General features: G+C 35.3%; 1 protein-coding gene across 1 annotated transcript; it reads right to left on the bottom strand.

Annotated features, from left to right (window-relative positions):
• Nucleotides 1–682: 682 nt before the first annotated feature.
• LOC133338057 (band 7 protein AGAP004871-like) lies at nucleotides 683–14,047 on the bottom strand. The gene is made up of 5 exons (XM_061546240.1): nucleotides 13,897–14,047; nucleotides 2,158–2,325; nucleotides 1,749–2,097; nucleotides 887–1,052; nucleotides 683–820 (listed from the first exon to the last, which is right to left on the bottom strand). Exons 1-5 carry the CDS (start codon nucleotides 14,045–14,047, stop codon nucleotides 683–685), a joined length of 972 nt encoding a protein of 323 aa, XP_061402224.1.
• Between the last annotated feature and the right edge of the window lie 3,330 nt (nucleotides 14,048–17,377).

Here is a 17,377-nt window from a genome sequence, read left to right as displayed (position 1 = left end):
AAGGTGATAATATCATGCTGATAATAAATCAAGGGGTGGCCATTGCTGCCACAATACCAATTATTGAAAATATTCTACAAAATGATGATGATCTAACAAGATTAATACATATATCCTGTTACGAGAATGTCCAACAAATATATTTTCGACAAGAAATTTATGATTTTCAAAAATATTGGAATTATATGGGTCACATATATGTGGCCCACGAATTGTGTGACGAATGTAAAGCGCATACGACAGCGACGACATGCTCCAATGAATGTCACATTTTTAAAAGTAAACTGAAATACAAAGAAGCAATACATCCACGACGACTGGATGACAATGAACTGGAAATAATATTAAATGGTTTTAAGGAAAATGAATTCGCAAACCTGCAAGTGGTATTGGCTGGTACGGGAAATTTTCAAAAACATTTTAAAAATTTACTATTAAATGATTTTTATCATATAAATGAAAATAATATTTATTTATTATAAAAAAAAAACATAAATAATACAACTTTTAATGAAATACTCGGTATATTTATATACTCGTTATTTATACTGTACAACTTTTTGTTTTAATTAATTAATTGTTTAATCTGTTTGGTATTTGGTATATCTCTTCGGCTAGTATCATCGTTTTTTAATTCGTAATGTCTAAGTGCATCCAAGTACCGTCGCAATGGTGATACTTGTCATTGTTTGTGGGAATTACAATTATGATTATTATGACCAGCCGATATAAATGGCGAGAGCAATTCCATTGGTAATGGAAAGATAATTGTGGAATTCTTTTCTGCCGATATGTTAACCAAGGTTTGTAGGTAACGTAACTGTAAATGTGAAAAAAAAGTTTTTATTAATTTTAAAGTAATATGAATAAAAAAAATTAACTGTACCTGTAAAGCTGATGGACTGGAGGAAATAATTTCCGAAGCCTCTTTTAATGCCCGGGATGATTTCATTTCACCCTCTGCTGCAATTACTTTGGCACGGGCCTCACGAGCGGCCTCTGCTTCCGCAGCCATGGCTCGTTGTAGGGCAGTGGGTAGTGATACGTCCTTACTGTTAAATATGAGAAGAAAATATTACAAATTTTTTTTTTCATAAATCTTAACCATATTTATTAAAATATTTGATTCCAACGGATTCGAGTAAATTTAAAGTTAACTCCCAATTTCGGTATTCTTCAACCGAAATGGCTATAATTTGATATTTTGAATTTTCATAGCTTATCAAATCTTCTTACGAAAAATTATCAATATTGTCCCATGTTTCAAGGTAGATCCTCCAATATTTCGGTATATTGGGCATGTTTTCCAACGAGTTGGATATTTTTTAGTTTTCTGGTTCTTATTCCTACCTTCCTACAAATACTTTTTAATATTGGCCTATGTTTCATAGTAGCATCAATATTACGCAACCCCCTAATATTCGGTTGTTTGGGCCCAATTTCCAGCCAAGTTGACTGTATAAAATTTTTCTGGCAAAGATTTATTATTCTCGGGAAGTATTTTTTGGAGAATTTGCCATGTTTTTCAATCGAATTGACTGAATATATTTTGGATTCTTATTGGATACAAAATTTTTCTAAGTCCTTTTGGGTTCTCATTGGCTATCATATAACGGTACCCCACATTTTTTGGAATTTTTTTGATTTTAGCCACGTTTAACAAATCGAGTATCTCACTCGAATTAGTTCCTGCCAACTTCTTTCGAAAAAATGTCCACGTTAAAATATTATTAACAAAACTGACTTACATTTCAACACGTTCCACCTTAACACCCCATGGATCGGTGGCCTCATCCAATGACATTTGCATGGTGTGAGATATTGTCTCACGTTCGGTTAACAATTCCGATAGATTTCTTGTACCCAAGACATTTCGTAATGTGGTAGCGGCCAGCAAACGTGTGGAATGACTATAATTCGAGACTTGTATAACCGATTTTAGAGGATCACTAATGCGATAATACACGACAGCATCTACAGTTACTGTTACCGAATCCTTCGATAGAACTTCCTGGGGTGGTACATCAAATGATACGGTTCTCAAATCAACTTTACAATAATCGTCGACGCAGGGTAAGACAAAAAATACACCGGGACCTTAAATAAAAAATTAAATTTGTAATTTTTTATAACTTAATATATTGCAAATTGCATTACCTCTTGCTCCACCACTACGTAAACGACCCATACGAAATATTACAGCTCTTTCATATTCTGACACCACTTTAAAGCAAATGAATACCGAAATGGGAAATGTCAGGACCATAAGGATTATCGATAATGTTGTGGCCAGTATTTCGACACAATTCATGTCATCATTTTCGGCTGTAATATATAGAAAAGGGAGTAAGTTATAATGGTTATGATTAAGTAAAAGTTAATTTTTATTTGTATTGTAATTTCAGATTAAATTAGAGCATACAGCAGACCTTCACTGTCTCTTCTAATTTGTCTGAAGCATTTAAAATTTACAAATTCAAGTCTAATGGGAGGTTCTGTAATACGTTCGTGCATGAACCCACAATGAAAATGTGAAAAAAGTCTATCGTGATGCAAATAATGGCAACCAAATGAATCAAGAAAGAACTTTTCAACCATAGAAACGGAATGAATTGTTATTTATTTTATAGATATAATCCAATGTTTTGAAAAGGATACAAGTAAAAAATGTATGGTCAAACTTTTTCATGAGGTGGAAATTAAATATATTTATATGGGATAAATTACGGCAAGGCGAAAACGAAATATTAAACCGCAGTCATACTAGAAAATGACGAAATATTGAAAATGACCTGTGAAGCTGTTGTTTACCCATCAATATCCCGGTTTGTCCATTCCATCAAAATACACATAAAGAGGCCTAATCTCTTTGGGACCTACTCCGATACTCCGACCAATATTAAGTTTGAAAACATAAAATACTCAACTTAACGGTCGTTTACATTAAACCGGATTTGGTTAACCCAGTGGGTTTAAATTTTCAATTCCTTTGAATATATGCCAAATAAATCCTCATAAATTTGGTTAACCCGGTAGAAAGTTCTAATGTAAATGCCGTATTACCCACCTGCTTGACGAAAACACTAACATACATAAGAAAACACTTCTTGTCCCGATAATAGTAAAGAAGCACAATGGCAATGAATTCCCCATGGTACGATCAGGAGTGTCGTAATGCTACTGATGTGAAAAACGCAGCGTATAGAAAAATGAAGAAAGAACAAGAAAAACATGAGCGTGAACAAATCGAGATGTACAGGAGTCTGAACGAAGTCAAGAAATTTTACCAACAAGTAAAACACCAAACCGATAGCTTTGACGCGTTTGAGAGAAAAATTCTCCGGAAGATCTATGGGCCGATCGCCGTCGAATGAACCTATACCTTCTATTCTCGGACATCGACATAGTCAGTTGGATCGAGCTGCAGCGAGAACGTTGGCTAGGCCATCTTTTGGGAACGGATGAAGATGCCGCAGCTCAAAAGGCATATAAAAGTGAGTCAAGTGATGATTCATGGAGAAGGGAAAGGCCACGAATCAGATGGAAAGATCAAGTAGAAGACAACATCTCGGAAAATGGTCCTTCAAATTTGATGAGACGCGCCTGGAAATCTTTTTTTTAGCTCGGCTTATGGAACAACCGTTCTGTCATAAGCCAGCGAAGTAAGTATGTAGGTTGGAAGATTTCCGAAAACCCAAAAAGTGGGTCAGCTCAAAAGGCATATAAAAGTGAGTCAAGTGATGATTCATGGAGAAGGGAAGGGCCACGAATCAGATGGAAAGATCAAGTAGAAGACAACATCTCGGAAAATGGTCCTTCAAATTTGATGAGACGCGCCTGGAAATCTTTTTTTAGCTCGGCTTATGGAACAACCGTTCTGTCATAAGCCAGCTAAGTAAGTATGTAGTATTATATTTTTTGGTTGGAAGATTTCCGAAAACCCAAAAATTGGGTCATTATTAATAATTTTTGGTAGGAAGATTTGTAACCTTGCGAGAACCTAAAATATCAAATTGGAGTCTAATCGGTTGAAAAATGTTTCTGAACTCTCTAAATTATTGAAATTTGGGAAATATTATTATATAGGTCCTACTCCAAAAAGTGGATCATTATTGATAATTATTGGTAGGTAGTTTGGTTTGATAAAATCGAAATTGATGAGATAATTATATGGGATGGTTTCCCAAGATTATTAATATTGATAATTTTTGGACGGAAGATTTGCTACCCAATGAGAATGTAAAATACCATTTGGAATATGCTCAACATTTTGGAATATGCTCAACAATTGGTTTGTTCCAAAACCTGCAAGAATGTAAAATTTTTTACTACAATAACAATTTTTTCTTTATAATATCGAAGGAAATATTAAAAATTAGTAGATTATTGTAGTACGGGAACAAATCAAATAATTCAATACCATGTCAAGTAATTGATATGAATACCATTGATTTTACAGATAAGATAACTTTAGAGTTCAAAAAAATCTTTTCCAAGTATGTGACAATTTCTGATAAGAACCTGTGAAATTCTAAGAAGACGAATTTATCAATTTGTTATCAGATTATTGACCTATTAGGTTACATTTACACAGAACATGTTTTATGATGAATCATTTAATCGTTGTTTAAGCTGCCATTTCTTTGTATATATGTAAAACAAACTCAACTGTCATGTAATTTCGATTTGGATTAAAATGCAAAAAAAGGGAATGTGTTTAATTTGTATTAATTGTAGCTTTGGCGCCAACTGACACACTTTCCACATTTACTTATAAACAAAATTATTAACCTTAATTTCCTTTGCCATTAATTTTCCATTTTATTGTCTACGAGAACCAAAAAATGGAAAAATGAATACCCATAAATCGATTGGCCGACCACCAACATCCATAGACACTTTTCCATCAATCAGCATCATGCTGTTATGTTTTAACACACAAATTTCAAATGTTTTCTACACTTCACTAACATATAAAAAAAAGGAAAAACAACACTTTCATTTTTCTAGGGAAGAAAATAAACAAAACTTAGAGTAAAAATAAACAGTATGTGGAATTCCTGTCCATTATATTGGATTGGATTTATCCACAATATTTATATTATGTTGGAATCCTCTTGCAAAAAAAGAATTTAAATGTGGTTAAATGCAAATAGATTTTAGTTTTAGTTTAGCCGGCAGACAGACACCTGCTCATTTCAATCAAATTGTTTACTCTAAACAAGCAATAAATTTTCTTTTCCGATAAACAAATTCGGGTAATTGTCGAATTAATCTCGTAAAAATTGACACAATTAAATTGTGTGCCATCGTTCAGATGTCAATATGGATGGATCATCAAAGGTATTTATTAACTTAATTAATTTTATTGTTTATAAATCATTTAAAGATCAGTAGATTATTTTTTAATAGGGAACGCCTATAAAAAATAGATTGTTTATAAAAAATATTAATACAGTTTTAGTCAGAGTATATAACAATTGGTCAGAGGATTTTTATAGACCAAACCGATTTTGCGAATAAAACACTCATGATATAGAAAATGGTTTGGTACTGTAATATGTGGGAGCCCCCAGGACCGCCCCCCTGCGTACGTCCATGGTGGGAGCTATATCGAAATCTGAACCGATTTTTTCCGAAACTTACCACACATCATTTTAGACTTAATTCAGTACGCTATGTAAAATTTCGTGTAAATCGAAGGATATATAGGGACTTTGGTGCACTATTTACCTTAAATCGCCATTCACGTCTCAATTTGATACGTTGTGCAAAATTTCGTGTTAATCGGACACATATTAGGAGTTTGATGTACTATTTAGGTAAAATCGGACAAATATATAAGAATATGTGGGAGCTATATCGAAAACTGAACCGATTTTTCCGAAACATACCACACATCATTCTAGACTTAATTCAGTACGCTATGTCAAATTTTGTGCAAATCGAAGGATATATAGAGACTTTGGTGCACTATTTACCTAAAATCGGACGAAAATATATATGGGAGCTATATCTAAATCTGAACCGATTTTCACGAAACTTAACACACATCACTCTAGACTTAATTTAGTACGCTATGTCAAATTTCTTGCAAATCGAAGGATATATAGGGACTTTGGAGCACTATTTACCTAAAATATATATGGAATCGTGTAGAATTGAGGTATGGAGGTAGTTTTGAAAATTCGTAATTATGTGTACTAAATTTACAATTTAGTGAAAAGATAGAGATGGAGAGCTTAACAATTATGGGATTTAGGTAATATTGGAAATTCGTAAATTTGATGAATGGGTAGAACTAGAATCCTGAAAATTGCAACTATGATAACTGTCGGAATGTAGGATTAAGGTAGTTTAGGAAATTCTTAATTATGAAAACAAAAAGTACTAAATGGTACCACATATTTTACAATTTCTTTTGTGTAAATAGATAGGGCTTAAATCTTGAAATTATAGTAGAAATTATAGTACACCAAATTGTACAGTATTCACGATTTCCATATAAAATATTATTTCTTTGTTTTGTATTCCCTTTCCGCATACGAAGTAACTGGCACTTCGCTAGTGAGGGTATATACACTTTGCTGGTGGGAAATATAACTCTCAAAGGGAGTAACCTATTTTATTCAAACTTTGTACAACCTAATATTTTTACCAATCCTGTATATTGTTGGAAGTTGGGACTTATCGGCACATTCCTTCTAGTACTGCCCCCACAAATGTCAATATTTTCAATTTTTAAAAATCCAATATTAAGGAAATGGAATGTCCGATTTGACCCAAACTTTGCAAACCTAGATCATGTCCGAAGATTTACTCCTTTTGGTAACACCCCACAAACATTGAAACACCTTTTATCAACCCAATTATCTCAAATCAGGACGATGTAGTCGAATTTGCGTGTTATAACAGATGAATTCTTTCCTTCTCTGTTTCTCAACTTTTATGAAACTAAAAAATAAAATTTGGATTTAAGGTTTAATTCATCAATCCTTGAAAGTAAAAAATCGGATTGTAAAATATAAAAAACAAAGTTGATAAACAAGTTTACTAGCCAAGTGACTTTAAATATACATATTTTCGCCGAAATACCTACAATGTTCACTAAAATTATTTTCGATTTGCACACATGTATATACATGTTTGTTTTTAATAGTATTTTGTAACTTATAATTAAAAGAACCAAAACTACTCGAATTGTTTTGTTGTTGTTGTTGTTATTTCAATTTATCGTGCATTTTAATCGATTTTATGATTTCATATGGCTGTGAATTTGTTCGTAAAACGGCTACAAATAATGTTTTTATTATTTTCATGTGCAATTAGCCGTTTTTTTGGTTGTGGCTGGATTGATGATTGAATTCCAAACAACAAAAATGTGATGAACACACTTTTGTAGTTTTCAATGAATGAATGAGAAATTCGTGCCAATTTAATGTTTCTATTTTGAAAATGTTGATGTTTCTTTAATTCAGTACTAATGATTTTTATAACAATTGAAAATCCATAAAATCAACATTAATTTTTTTACTGAACATGTTTTTATGTATTTTTGAACATTAAAAAATATTTGAATTGAAAATAGTTTTTTTTATTCCATTTGTAAAAATTTACATAAACAATAATACCCATGATCTATCAGAGGCTAATTATTGCCATGAGATAACAAAACATAAATATAATTTTCCCGACTTTTATATTTTTGTGAGATATTGGGGTTTTTCCTTTGCATGGACGTCTTACCACAGGACGTTTTGACACCCAATGAGAACCCCAAATATTAAATTAAAGCCAGTTAAGGGGGAAACACATAATTGGAGCTACCTCGATACTTAGACAATTGCTTATAATTTCGTACGAATATTTTCTGGCTTTCAATATGTGTAAATAGAAGCCAAAGATTTTGTTCAGCTCGTTTTTAAATACGACCTGAACTTATCTATATGGGAAATTACAAAATTCTTTTAAAATTCCATTTAAAAAAATTTGAAAAAAAAAATTTTGCGAGCACATTTATGATTTTTGGTACATAGGTTAAGAAAAATATGCTGATTCGAAATCTGTTCGCGTTCACAAATTCGGATGCTGCGCACAAAAGTTATAGCGGTTTTAAATCTTGTATTTCAAATATAAATTAAATGAATTTCTATTTGTTGTAATTCGCGAATTTCTTCACAAATGGTTAAACACATTTGTTTTCTTTGTATACTTGTCAAATCACAATGCAATACGGTTTAATAGTCGGGAAAAACAAATAGAATCATGAAGATATCTGCAAATAAAATAAATTAATTTTTGAATCAAAACAAAACTTTTTTTTGAATTTTCGATTTTTTAGTATGGTTAAGAGGATACGTTTTTGCCTTAATCTTCTAAAATATACGACGCTTTCTTCTGAAAATTCTTTTAGATGATTGTTAAATATCGGTAGATTCATCTGATAAGAGTTTCGACGTCATTAATGGCTAAATATATTGCACTTACAATACATATAAATGATCAATATTGAAAAGCTTGCAATTCGCGAATTAGTTGAAATCAGTTGATGCGCATCCGATTTTCGTATAAACCGAATCAATGTCGTTCAATAATTATGAATTTTTCGATGTTTAATATAGCGGTCAAAGTGTGCCACTCGATGCACTTTACTATGCAAAAATCCTAAAAATGGCTAAAAATCACGCAACGTGCATACGATTTTTATGCGCATCCGATTTCAGTAATCTCCTATGAAAATACACAAAAGGACACCTATTTTAAAAGGATCGGTTAAGAACCGCGGATGTGCCTCCACAATCAATTTTGGATAAAATGCGCATATTATTCGCTTATCGAAGGTTTTTTTGACCTATTTCCACACAGATTCGCGAATTTGACAATACAACATAAATGCATGTAAAATTAATTCGAAGAAAACCGCGATTATTTACGCGAATTTATCAAAATAAGTTTTTGCAGTTTTTCCCACATTCAAGGTACCTGTATCCGCCGTTTTATTTGGCGGAATTGAACATGGATGGGCTCATTAGATCCGGCACGTAAAAAAACTAAAATCACGCGGGGTTCCACGGAATTTGAATGGACTTTCTTAATTTTAGACTCAAAAAATATGTTTTTTATAAAAATTTACGCACTAAATTTTCGTCTTTGAAACCCAATTGCAAAGAAGCTACAGTGAGCACATTCATGAGATATACACTAAACGAAGCAGAATCACGAGTTCTACGATCCTATAATTAGTTTATTCTATTATCTGGATGCGCATCCTAATTATAAGAAAAATTCAAAAAACACCGAAAATCCGGCTTCAAAATGTCAGCATCCATTTTGGGTGGATGCAGTGATTATATCGAAAAATCATACATTAGAACCATATTGTCCATGGGGTATTCTGCAACATAGTCACTGATCACATGTGCGTGCGTTGTGTAGTTTAGCCACAAATCGGGAACGAACACAAAAAAACTCGTTGGCTTCAACACATTTTCACCCATTTTTTTACATTACCACCATCACAGCTTCCACGCAACTTATTATTTATTACCAATATTTTAAGATTTTGACAAGAACACTTCATTTTATAGAATTGAATTTAAATTATATGCAATATGTTCATATTTCGCGAGTTATAACCTTGCAAACCTCAGCTTCAAGGAATTTAAAAGATTTTTGTAATTTCCCATATATACTCAAATTTACTCGCCTATGCATAATGTATGCAGGTCCTCTATAAAGGCTCCCCATAAGTCCGTTTATGAAGACAATAGACTTCTGTTCGTATAAAAAATATGATATTTTATTAAAACAATCTGGTATTCAATAAAGGTTTAGAGATCGTCTATTAAGTACATCTATGAAGTGCACGCAATATGCAGGATAGACACAGAAAATAGAGAACTTGAGAGGGAACCTGGCACCTTGGATCAATCTATAAAACGACGTAATCCGAAATATCGATAAGCCAAAAAGGAGTGCATACGCAATATTCAGGATGACCACAGAATATGGAGAACTGGAGCGGGAACGTGACAAAGGTCGGAACTGCCCGAGAAGCATCCGGCATCCGGCACTATAAACGTGCCGTATCTTATTTCCACAAATTCGTAGGGCGAGATTCGAATTTGCTTTCGGAGAGGGAGGTTCATCTCATCAAGGGCAAGATGAAATTCGTAAGGAAGTTCGAAAGAACTTACCCGCACAGATGGACAGGATCTCCCTCCCGAAACAAACGGCTCGGTCAAAAATATCCAAAGAGACCTCAGAACCAAGCAAAGTAGTAGAGTCGGCAAATCCCCCTGTCTCTGACAAATGTGGGAAGCTGACTTCTGATCTGAAGCCTAACTCGAGTCAAAAGGCAGTGGAAAATGCGGTTGAGCAGCCTGTCGTCCATAAGGGTGATCGACATGTGGAGGGCTCTGTCTCAAAGCCCGATTCTACGCCAATTGACAAAGGTGAAGCGGTTGGTGTTAAGGCGTTAGTAGCCCCACTGTTGGTCGGAATATGAAGAAGAGCAAGTCCGGCAAGGAACCATGATCTTCTCGAACAGCGAATACTGACCCGCTGAACAAACCTGTGAAACGCATTCGCTCATCAGAAGGTCCACAGCCTTTACCCAAGAAGACGATGACGATCACGTCTGACTGAACCAATGACCTCTTGTGCGGCTGTCGTTGAGCACACTGCAGGGAAGAAACCTATTACAGAGAAGGCATCAACCTCCTCTGGAAAAGCTAACTCCAAAGTTCATGGTCAAAAGCAGAAGAAGCCATACGACAGATCGACCACGGTAGCTGCTAACGATGATATTCAAGTAGCAATCATCAACAAATCTGATCCTTAGGATTATCCGTAGGATTATCGATAGTCACTGGTTGCTCTTTGATGCAAGTCTTTGGTCGACTATTGTATGTAGATCGATAGCCGCCACCTGCCGCTTAAACAATAAATCGATTATATCTCCAAGAGTCGTTGAGATTTTTCAATTTTAAATAGACATTCTTGAAAAATTGTAGGTTCAAATTAATTAAATATAAAAAAAAATTTTTTTGAACCCAAAATGGTGGGAATCACAAAAGAGCTCGCAATATTTAGAATAAATAGAGCATTGAAATTTTGCACAAACATTGCACATTGAAAATTGGGTTATCGTTGCATGTTTTGGTATAGCCTCCATACAGAAGTTTGCATTTTGTACCCTATGATGATTTTTGGTTGTTATTGGGTGGCAAGTTTGGGCGCCATTTTTGCTGTAATGTGGTATTTAAGGGAATTCAGGTATTTTGGTAAGCTTGGACATGTTTTTCAAACGAATTGATTGTAATTAGAATTTGGGTTCTTGTAGGGCTGTTAATGCCCAATATTATTAATGTCCAATATTATTAAACGTGCGATTTATCCATTCCTATTTGTGGGAATCACAAAAGAGCTCGCAATATTTAGAATAAATAGAGCATTGAAATTTTGCACAAACATTGCACATTGAAAATTGGGTTATCGTTGCATGTTTTGGTATAGCCTCCATACAGAAGTTTGCATTTTGTACCCTATGATGATTTTTGGTTGTTATTGGGTGGCAAGTTTGGGCGCCATTTTTGCTGTAATGTGGTATTTAAGGGAATTCAGGTATTTTGGTAAGCTTGGACATGTTTTTCAAACGAATTGATTGTAATTTAAATTTGGGTTCTTGTAGGGCTGTTAATGCCCAATATTATTAAACGTTTTTTTATTTAAATTGGCTGTAGCTTAGTATTATGGTTTTAAGGGGCTAGAAAATCTTATTTCCAAAAAGTTTTAAATGTTGGCTTAAGTTTGGCAGAAGGCCCATGCCACCGCCCATTATTCGTTAGGTTGGGCGCCTTTTTCCACTAAATTGAATGTAATATCATTCTTGATTCTTTTATAATAGAAAAATCTTTCGGTCAAAAAATAATTAATATAGGTCCACGTTTTGATATAACAGTACCCCTATTTTTAGAATCTTAGAATCCTTGGTAGAATCTTATATTTCTGGTCCACTCTCTCTTTCCTATTAAAAAATGCCAATATCGGTCCAATGTCAGATAGAGCCACCATATACTATTTATATACAGGGTGAGATGAAAAAACTGCAACCAACTTAAGACTGTTGTCATTTCTAAGCCACTCGTCCGACAGCTGTTAAAATTATTCCAGCGACAGCTCATTATATTGTTTACAAGCGTACAGAAGCTTGTCGGTGAGAATTTTCCAGAAAAAAGTTATTCGTAACGGATTTCGAGCGTGAGAGTGTTATTTCATTATATTTGGCTGTGAATAAATCTTTTGTGTCTCGTACCGTCGCTCGTTACCGTGATTCTGGTAGCCTAGCCCGACGTCAAGGAAGTGGACGGAAGAAAACAGCAACATCAGCAGAATATTAAAAAATTAGCTCGGGGTAAAGCCATTGAAATTCCAAAAAGTGCAAGAACTTACACCGCAACAGAAAGAAAATAGACTCAAAAGAGCTAAAGAGTTGCTTCGCTTGGCCGAATTTGGTTTTCTCCGACGAAAAAACATGTGTTGTCCAGCAATTTGTAAACAAACAAAATTATCGTGTTTACTCGCCAAAGAGGTCAGCTGCAAATGTGCATCTTCGGTTGGCCACCAAAACTTAAGCGCCGGCCATGGTGATAGTGCGCAAACATCGCACTCAGTGCGCGCCACCCAAGAATGGTAACAAATTGAGGTTCTTCGCTTCATATCCAGCGCACAATGGCCACCAAAATCTCCGGATACCAATCCGTTGGACTATTGTGACTGTAGAATTTGGGAAAGCAAGGTTGGCACAAAAGAAGACCAAAGTGTCGATCACCTCAAACAAGTGCTTCGCCGGGAACGGCCGAAATACCACAGAGCAACATTCGGGCAGCGTGTGGTTTCATTGGTCGTTGAAGGCCATAATAAATGCCGAATATTATCGTGAAAATATTCTGGAGGGTGTATTAAAGCCTTGGGGTCGCAAACATTTTGGCCGCAGACCTTGGACATTCCAAAAGGACTCAGCACCATCGCACTCAGCACGCGCCGCCCAAGGTTACAAAAATGAGGTTCCTCGCTTTATTTCCAGCGCACAATGGCCACCAAAATCTCCGGATACCAATCCGTTGGACTATTGTGTCTGGAGTATTTTGGAAAACAAGGTTGGCACTAAAAAATACCAAAGTGTCGATCATCTCAAGCAAGCGCTTCGACGGGAATGGGCCAAAATACCGCAGAGCAATATTCGGGCAGCGTGTGGTTTCATTTGTCGTTTGAAGGCCATAATTCGTGCCAGAGGTGACCAATTCGAACAAATCTGAACTTATTCTAAAATTTGATGCTATTTCCGACATTTTATGCTTTCATTCGATAAAATTAAAAAAATAAAAAATTGAAAAAAATATGGAGTTTGACTTTGTTGCAGTTTTTTTTATTTCACCCTGTATATTTTTCAGGCGAGTTACCTTAGAAGTCAAATTTAAAATTTGAGTTTTAATTTGGCATTCGCGGCATTGGTGAGTGACAATTTTTTTCAGGACATTTAAAATTTTTCTAAACTTTTTTCCCCATCGATTTTCCCGATCGATTTTTCGTATTTTTAATGTTTGTCGAATGGCGGAGACGATATTTAACAGGGGTTTTACTTGTTTATTTCTATAGGCGATTTTTTTAATAAAAATTGTTTATGTTTGGATAAATATTCAATTGCGATTTCCAGAATTTCTTTGTTAGAAAAATAAATAAATATGCAAATAAATGCATATTCCGCAGATAGATTTTGTGATAAACAATATTTTTTTAAATACACTTTTAATTATAAAATTTAGCACATCTAAAAATATTTAATAATGCCAAAAATTTAAAAATAACAAACATTTCCTCCTCTTTAAAACCTACACGTTTTTAATCCTTGATATGTACGATTCGGTTCGGTTGGCGGTATTGTTATTGTATGCGAACGAATATCGGTCGATGGGGGAAAACGCATTGTATCCGGTGCTGGAGCAATACGCGCCCGATTTTGTAAACGCGGTGAGGATGTATTCATATTGGCGATAAAGTTTTACTAATTTTTTTTTTGGCACTTTTCCTCACTTCAATTACGATATTATCACGATCTATACCGATCGATGGACTGGCCGCAACTGAAGACGAAAAATTCTTTCATATCGTTCATTCAATACAAAACAACCGTACGTACATACATATTCTCATGTTATTGATACGTTTATATTCCCTGATATGAGAATTCGAATTTTGTGTTAATTTGGTGTGTATGTCTGTCATGCTGCGGCATGCATTCCAACAATTCCACACTGAAGAGCAGTTGCTAATCTGATCCACTACAAGTACAAGAACCAGAAAAATCTCAATGAAAAATACTAGTGATTTGTTAAAAAAAAAACTATAAAATAAAAACAACAACAACTAAATTTACTTTCAGTTCATATATTATGCGGCCGTTACGTTGCGACCCGTATCCTACTATTCGATATAGAATAGAATATTTTCTACTTTCAAATCAACACCATCGACAGCTGCCGGCAGCAGAGCCACACTATTGAATGTGTTAAATGGAACAAAATATCTGACTATTTTTCCAGGCATAATGTCCGTCGGTCGATCGGCCGGTCGGCGGTAAAACTATTTTGTTTACATTTCAGTAGTATCGGGTCGATATTCTTGTATTCGATGAGTATATTTTTTGTATATTTTTGTTTAGAGAATCTATGAAAATATAAATGTTGAAAATTTTATTTTCTCTGTCAAAAAAAAAAAATGTTGTTGTTTTTTCTTTCTTTTGTTGTTGTTTTTGACTAACAGGTAGGGTGTGGAAGGGTATGTTTTATATAAACACAAATAGTTTTTTTTGGGGGTGGGGAGTGGGTTTGCTTTCGCTGCATAAATAGATAGAAACAACACTCGAAAATATAAGTTCGGACAGTCAGAAATTTATATAACCTCCTTCATAAAGAAAACATTCTTACTTACTTGTGACAGAACAGTTGTTCCATAAGCCGAGCATAAAAAATGTTTCCAGGCGCGTCGGCCTTGTGCGGATCTCATCCAATTTGAAAAACCATGTTCCGAGATGTTGTCTTCTACTTGATCTTTCCATCGGATTCGTGGTCGTCCTCTTCTGGATTATTCATCACTTGGCTCGCTTTTATATGCCTTTTGAACTGGGGCATCCTCATCCATTCTCAGAACATAACCTAGCCAACGTAGTTGCTGCAGCTCGATCTCTCTTAAGGGGACCCCCCCCCCATTCTCGGGGTCAAAATTTTTGTTGATATAATTCGAATCTACACTGATTAAAGAATGTCTCTACAAAATTTCAAGTGAAAATCTTAAGAACTGTTGAAGATATATCCGATTTATTGTGTCAGCATCAAGTGACGGCTGAAGGGCTTCTCAAACTTTAAATGCGTTTTTCTCTAAACATTTTTTTGCGAATGGCGTATGAACTAGGATAAAGCTAATCGGTGAAGATCTTCCTTATTTTTTAACTTGGTTTTTGGTAAAAAATCGACTATTTTTCAAAAATATTTTTTCAAAGGTCCACCATTTTGTTAATTTTAGAGCGAAGTCAATAATCCTAGTTCATACGAGAGCCAGACATGTACTCTTTCTAACGCCGTTGGAATTTTCGGATTCCGATGTTCCAGTGAGGAGTTATCATGCCCGCCATCAAAAATAAGGACTTTTCTTTAATTACAAAAAACAACAACAAAACAACAACAAAATTTTTTGGTAAATTATTTTTCTTCTCTTTTAAATCTTCAATTATATATGTGCAAAGTTACAAACCTTAACAAGCATTGGTATTGATTTACCAGCCCATTGAAAATCTTGAAAAATTAAAATCGAGAATGGGTGGGGTTCCCTTAATATGTCGATGTCTGAGAATAGATGGTATAGGTTTCATGGATATTCACCGTCGACGCAGATGGGCCCATAGATCTTCCGGACAATTTTTCTCTCAAACACTCCAAGAGCTGCCTCATCTGTTTGCGCAAGTACCCATGCTTTAGATCCTTACAACAGCACGGGAAGTATCAGCGTCTTGTAGATTGCGGGTTTAGTCTGGCGAAAGGTGGTCTTGCTTTTGAATTGCTTACTATTCTCCTCCGGATTTCAAAGCTGATGTTATTAGTTTTGTTTATGGCTTGTAGTAGTTTTCAAGTTCCACAGTTGGTTCGAATCAACTGGACGTCTTGCGCGTTGATATCATCAGCTTGGTCTTCTCGCCATTTACTGCTAGTCCCATATGTTACCGCTCGCAATGTTCGATCCATATGAGTTTTTGGTGTACAGAGTGTCATTTCTTTTCACATTTGTATCTCGAATCAACTTTTCCAGCAGGATGTTAAACAGGTTACAGGACAAACTGTCACCTTGTTTGACATCGCATTATGTGTTGCTACTGCCTCCAGGGTGGCTGCCTCGTTTTTCACATCGTTAGCTCCGGATCGAACCATGGATTTTCTGATCGTATCATGGGTTTCTACATTAAGACGGGTGCGACCTTGGCTGCCACAAGGTAATGGTCCGAATCGATATTCGCTCCTCGTATCGATCGCACGTCTAAAACACTGGACGAATGCCTTCCGTCTATCACAACATGGCCAATTTGCCAAAAAGATGTTCTCTTAATGTCATGACCAGGGCAGCGGCCATATGAGCGCCTAGAAGGCTCATAAAATATGTCTTTGGTCTGTTCATCTTTGTCTTCCGTCGGAACATGGGTACAAAAAAGTCTGATGTAGAAGAACTTCGGTTTTATACGGATTATAGCAATTCGCTCATCTACTGGAGTGGATATGAAGACGAGGTATTTTATTCTCCTATTAACCAGACTCATGTCTTGTTTCATGGCAGCTATATTACAGGGCGTAATCATCTGATTTGCATACGCCAGTCCCTCTCCATCGCATTTCCTGTAAGGCAATAATAGCGGCTTTGTACATCTGCCAAAGCGAAAACTGCGCCTGTTCCGTACAACGTGCGCACATTCAAAGTGCAGATCGTGGTCCTTTATACGTTTGCGGGGGTCGTCAAATAGTTACCGCAGGTGACACCTCGGGGAGATCTGTGTCCACAATAGAGACGAAATTGAGACCAAGAAAAGCCTGGGCTTCGCCATGTTAAAACCAATCAGAGCCGTTTCTTGGTATCTATAATCCCCTATCAGATTTAACAGGGGAAATACACAGCAATAAAAGCAGCTACCACAACAACACACAAACATAATTAAAATAGTGCAACATCAGTGAGCTATTGACATATATCTGTCATACACGAGAAAATAGTTGAATCACCCTCCCAAATTAATTTAGTGAGTAAAAGTTATTGAAAAGTAAACAGACACAACTTA

Source organism: Musca vetustissima, unplaced genomic scaffold, assembly GCF_032173495.1.
Source record: "Musca vetustissima isolate MV318-11 ecotype Yass unplaced genomic scaffold, APGP_CSIRO_Mvet_v1 utg28897, whole genome shotgun sequence".
NCBI lineage: Eukaryota > Metazoa > Arthropoda > Insecta > Diptera > Muscidae > Musca > Musca vetustissima.
The sequence above is the reverse complement of the archived record's forward strand: the minus strand, read 5'-3'. Positions and strand labels throughout refer to the sequence as shown.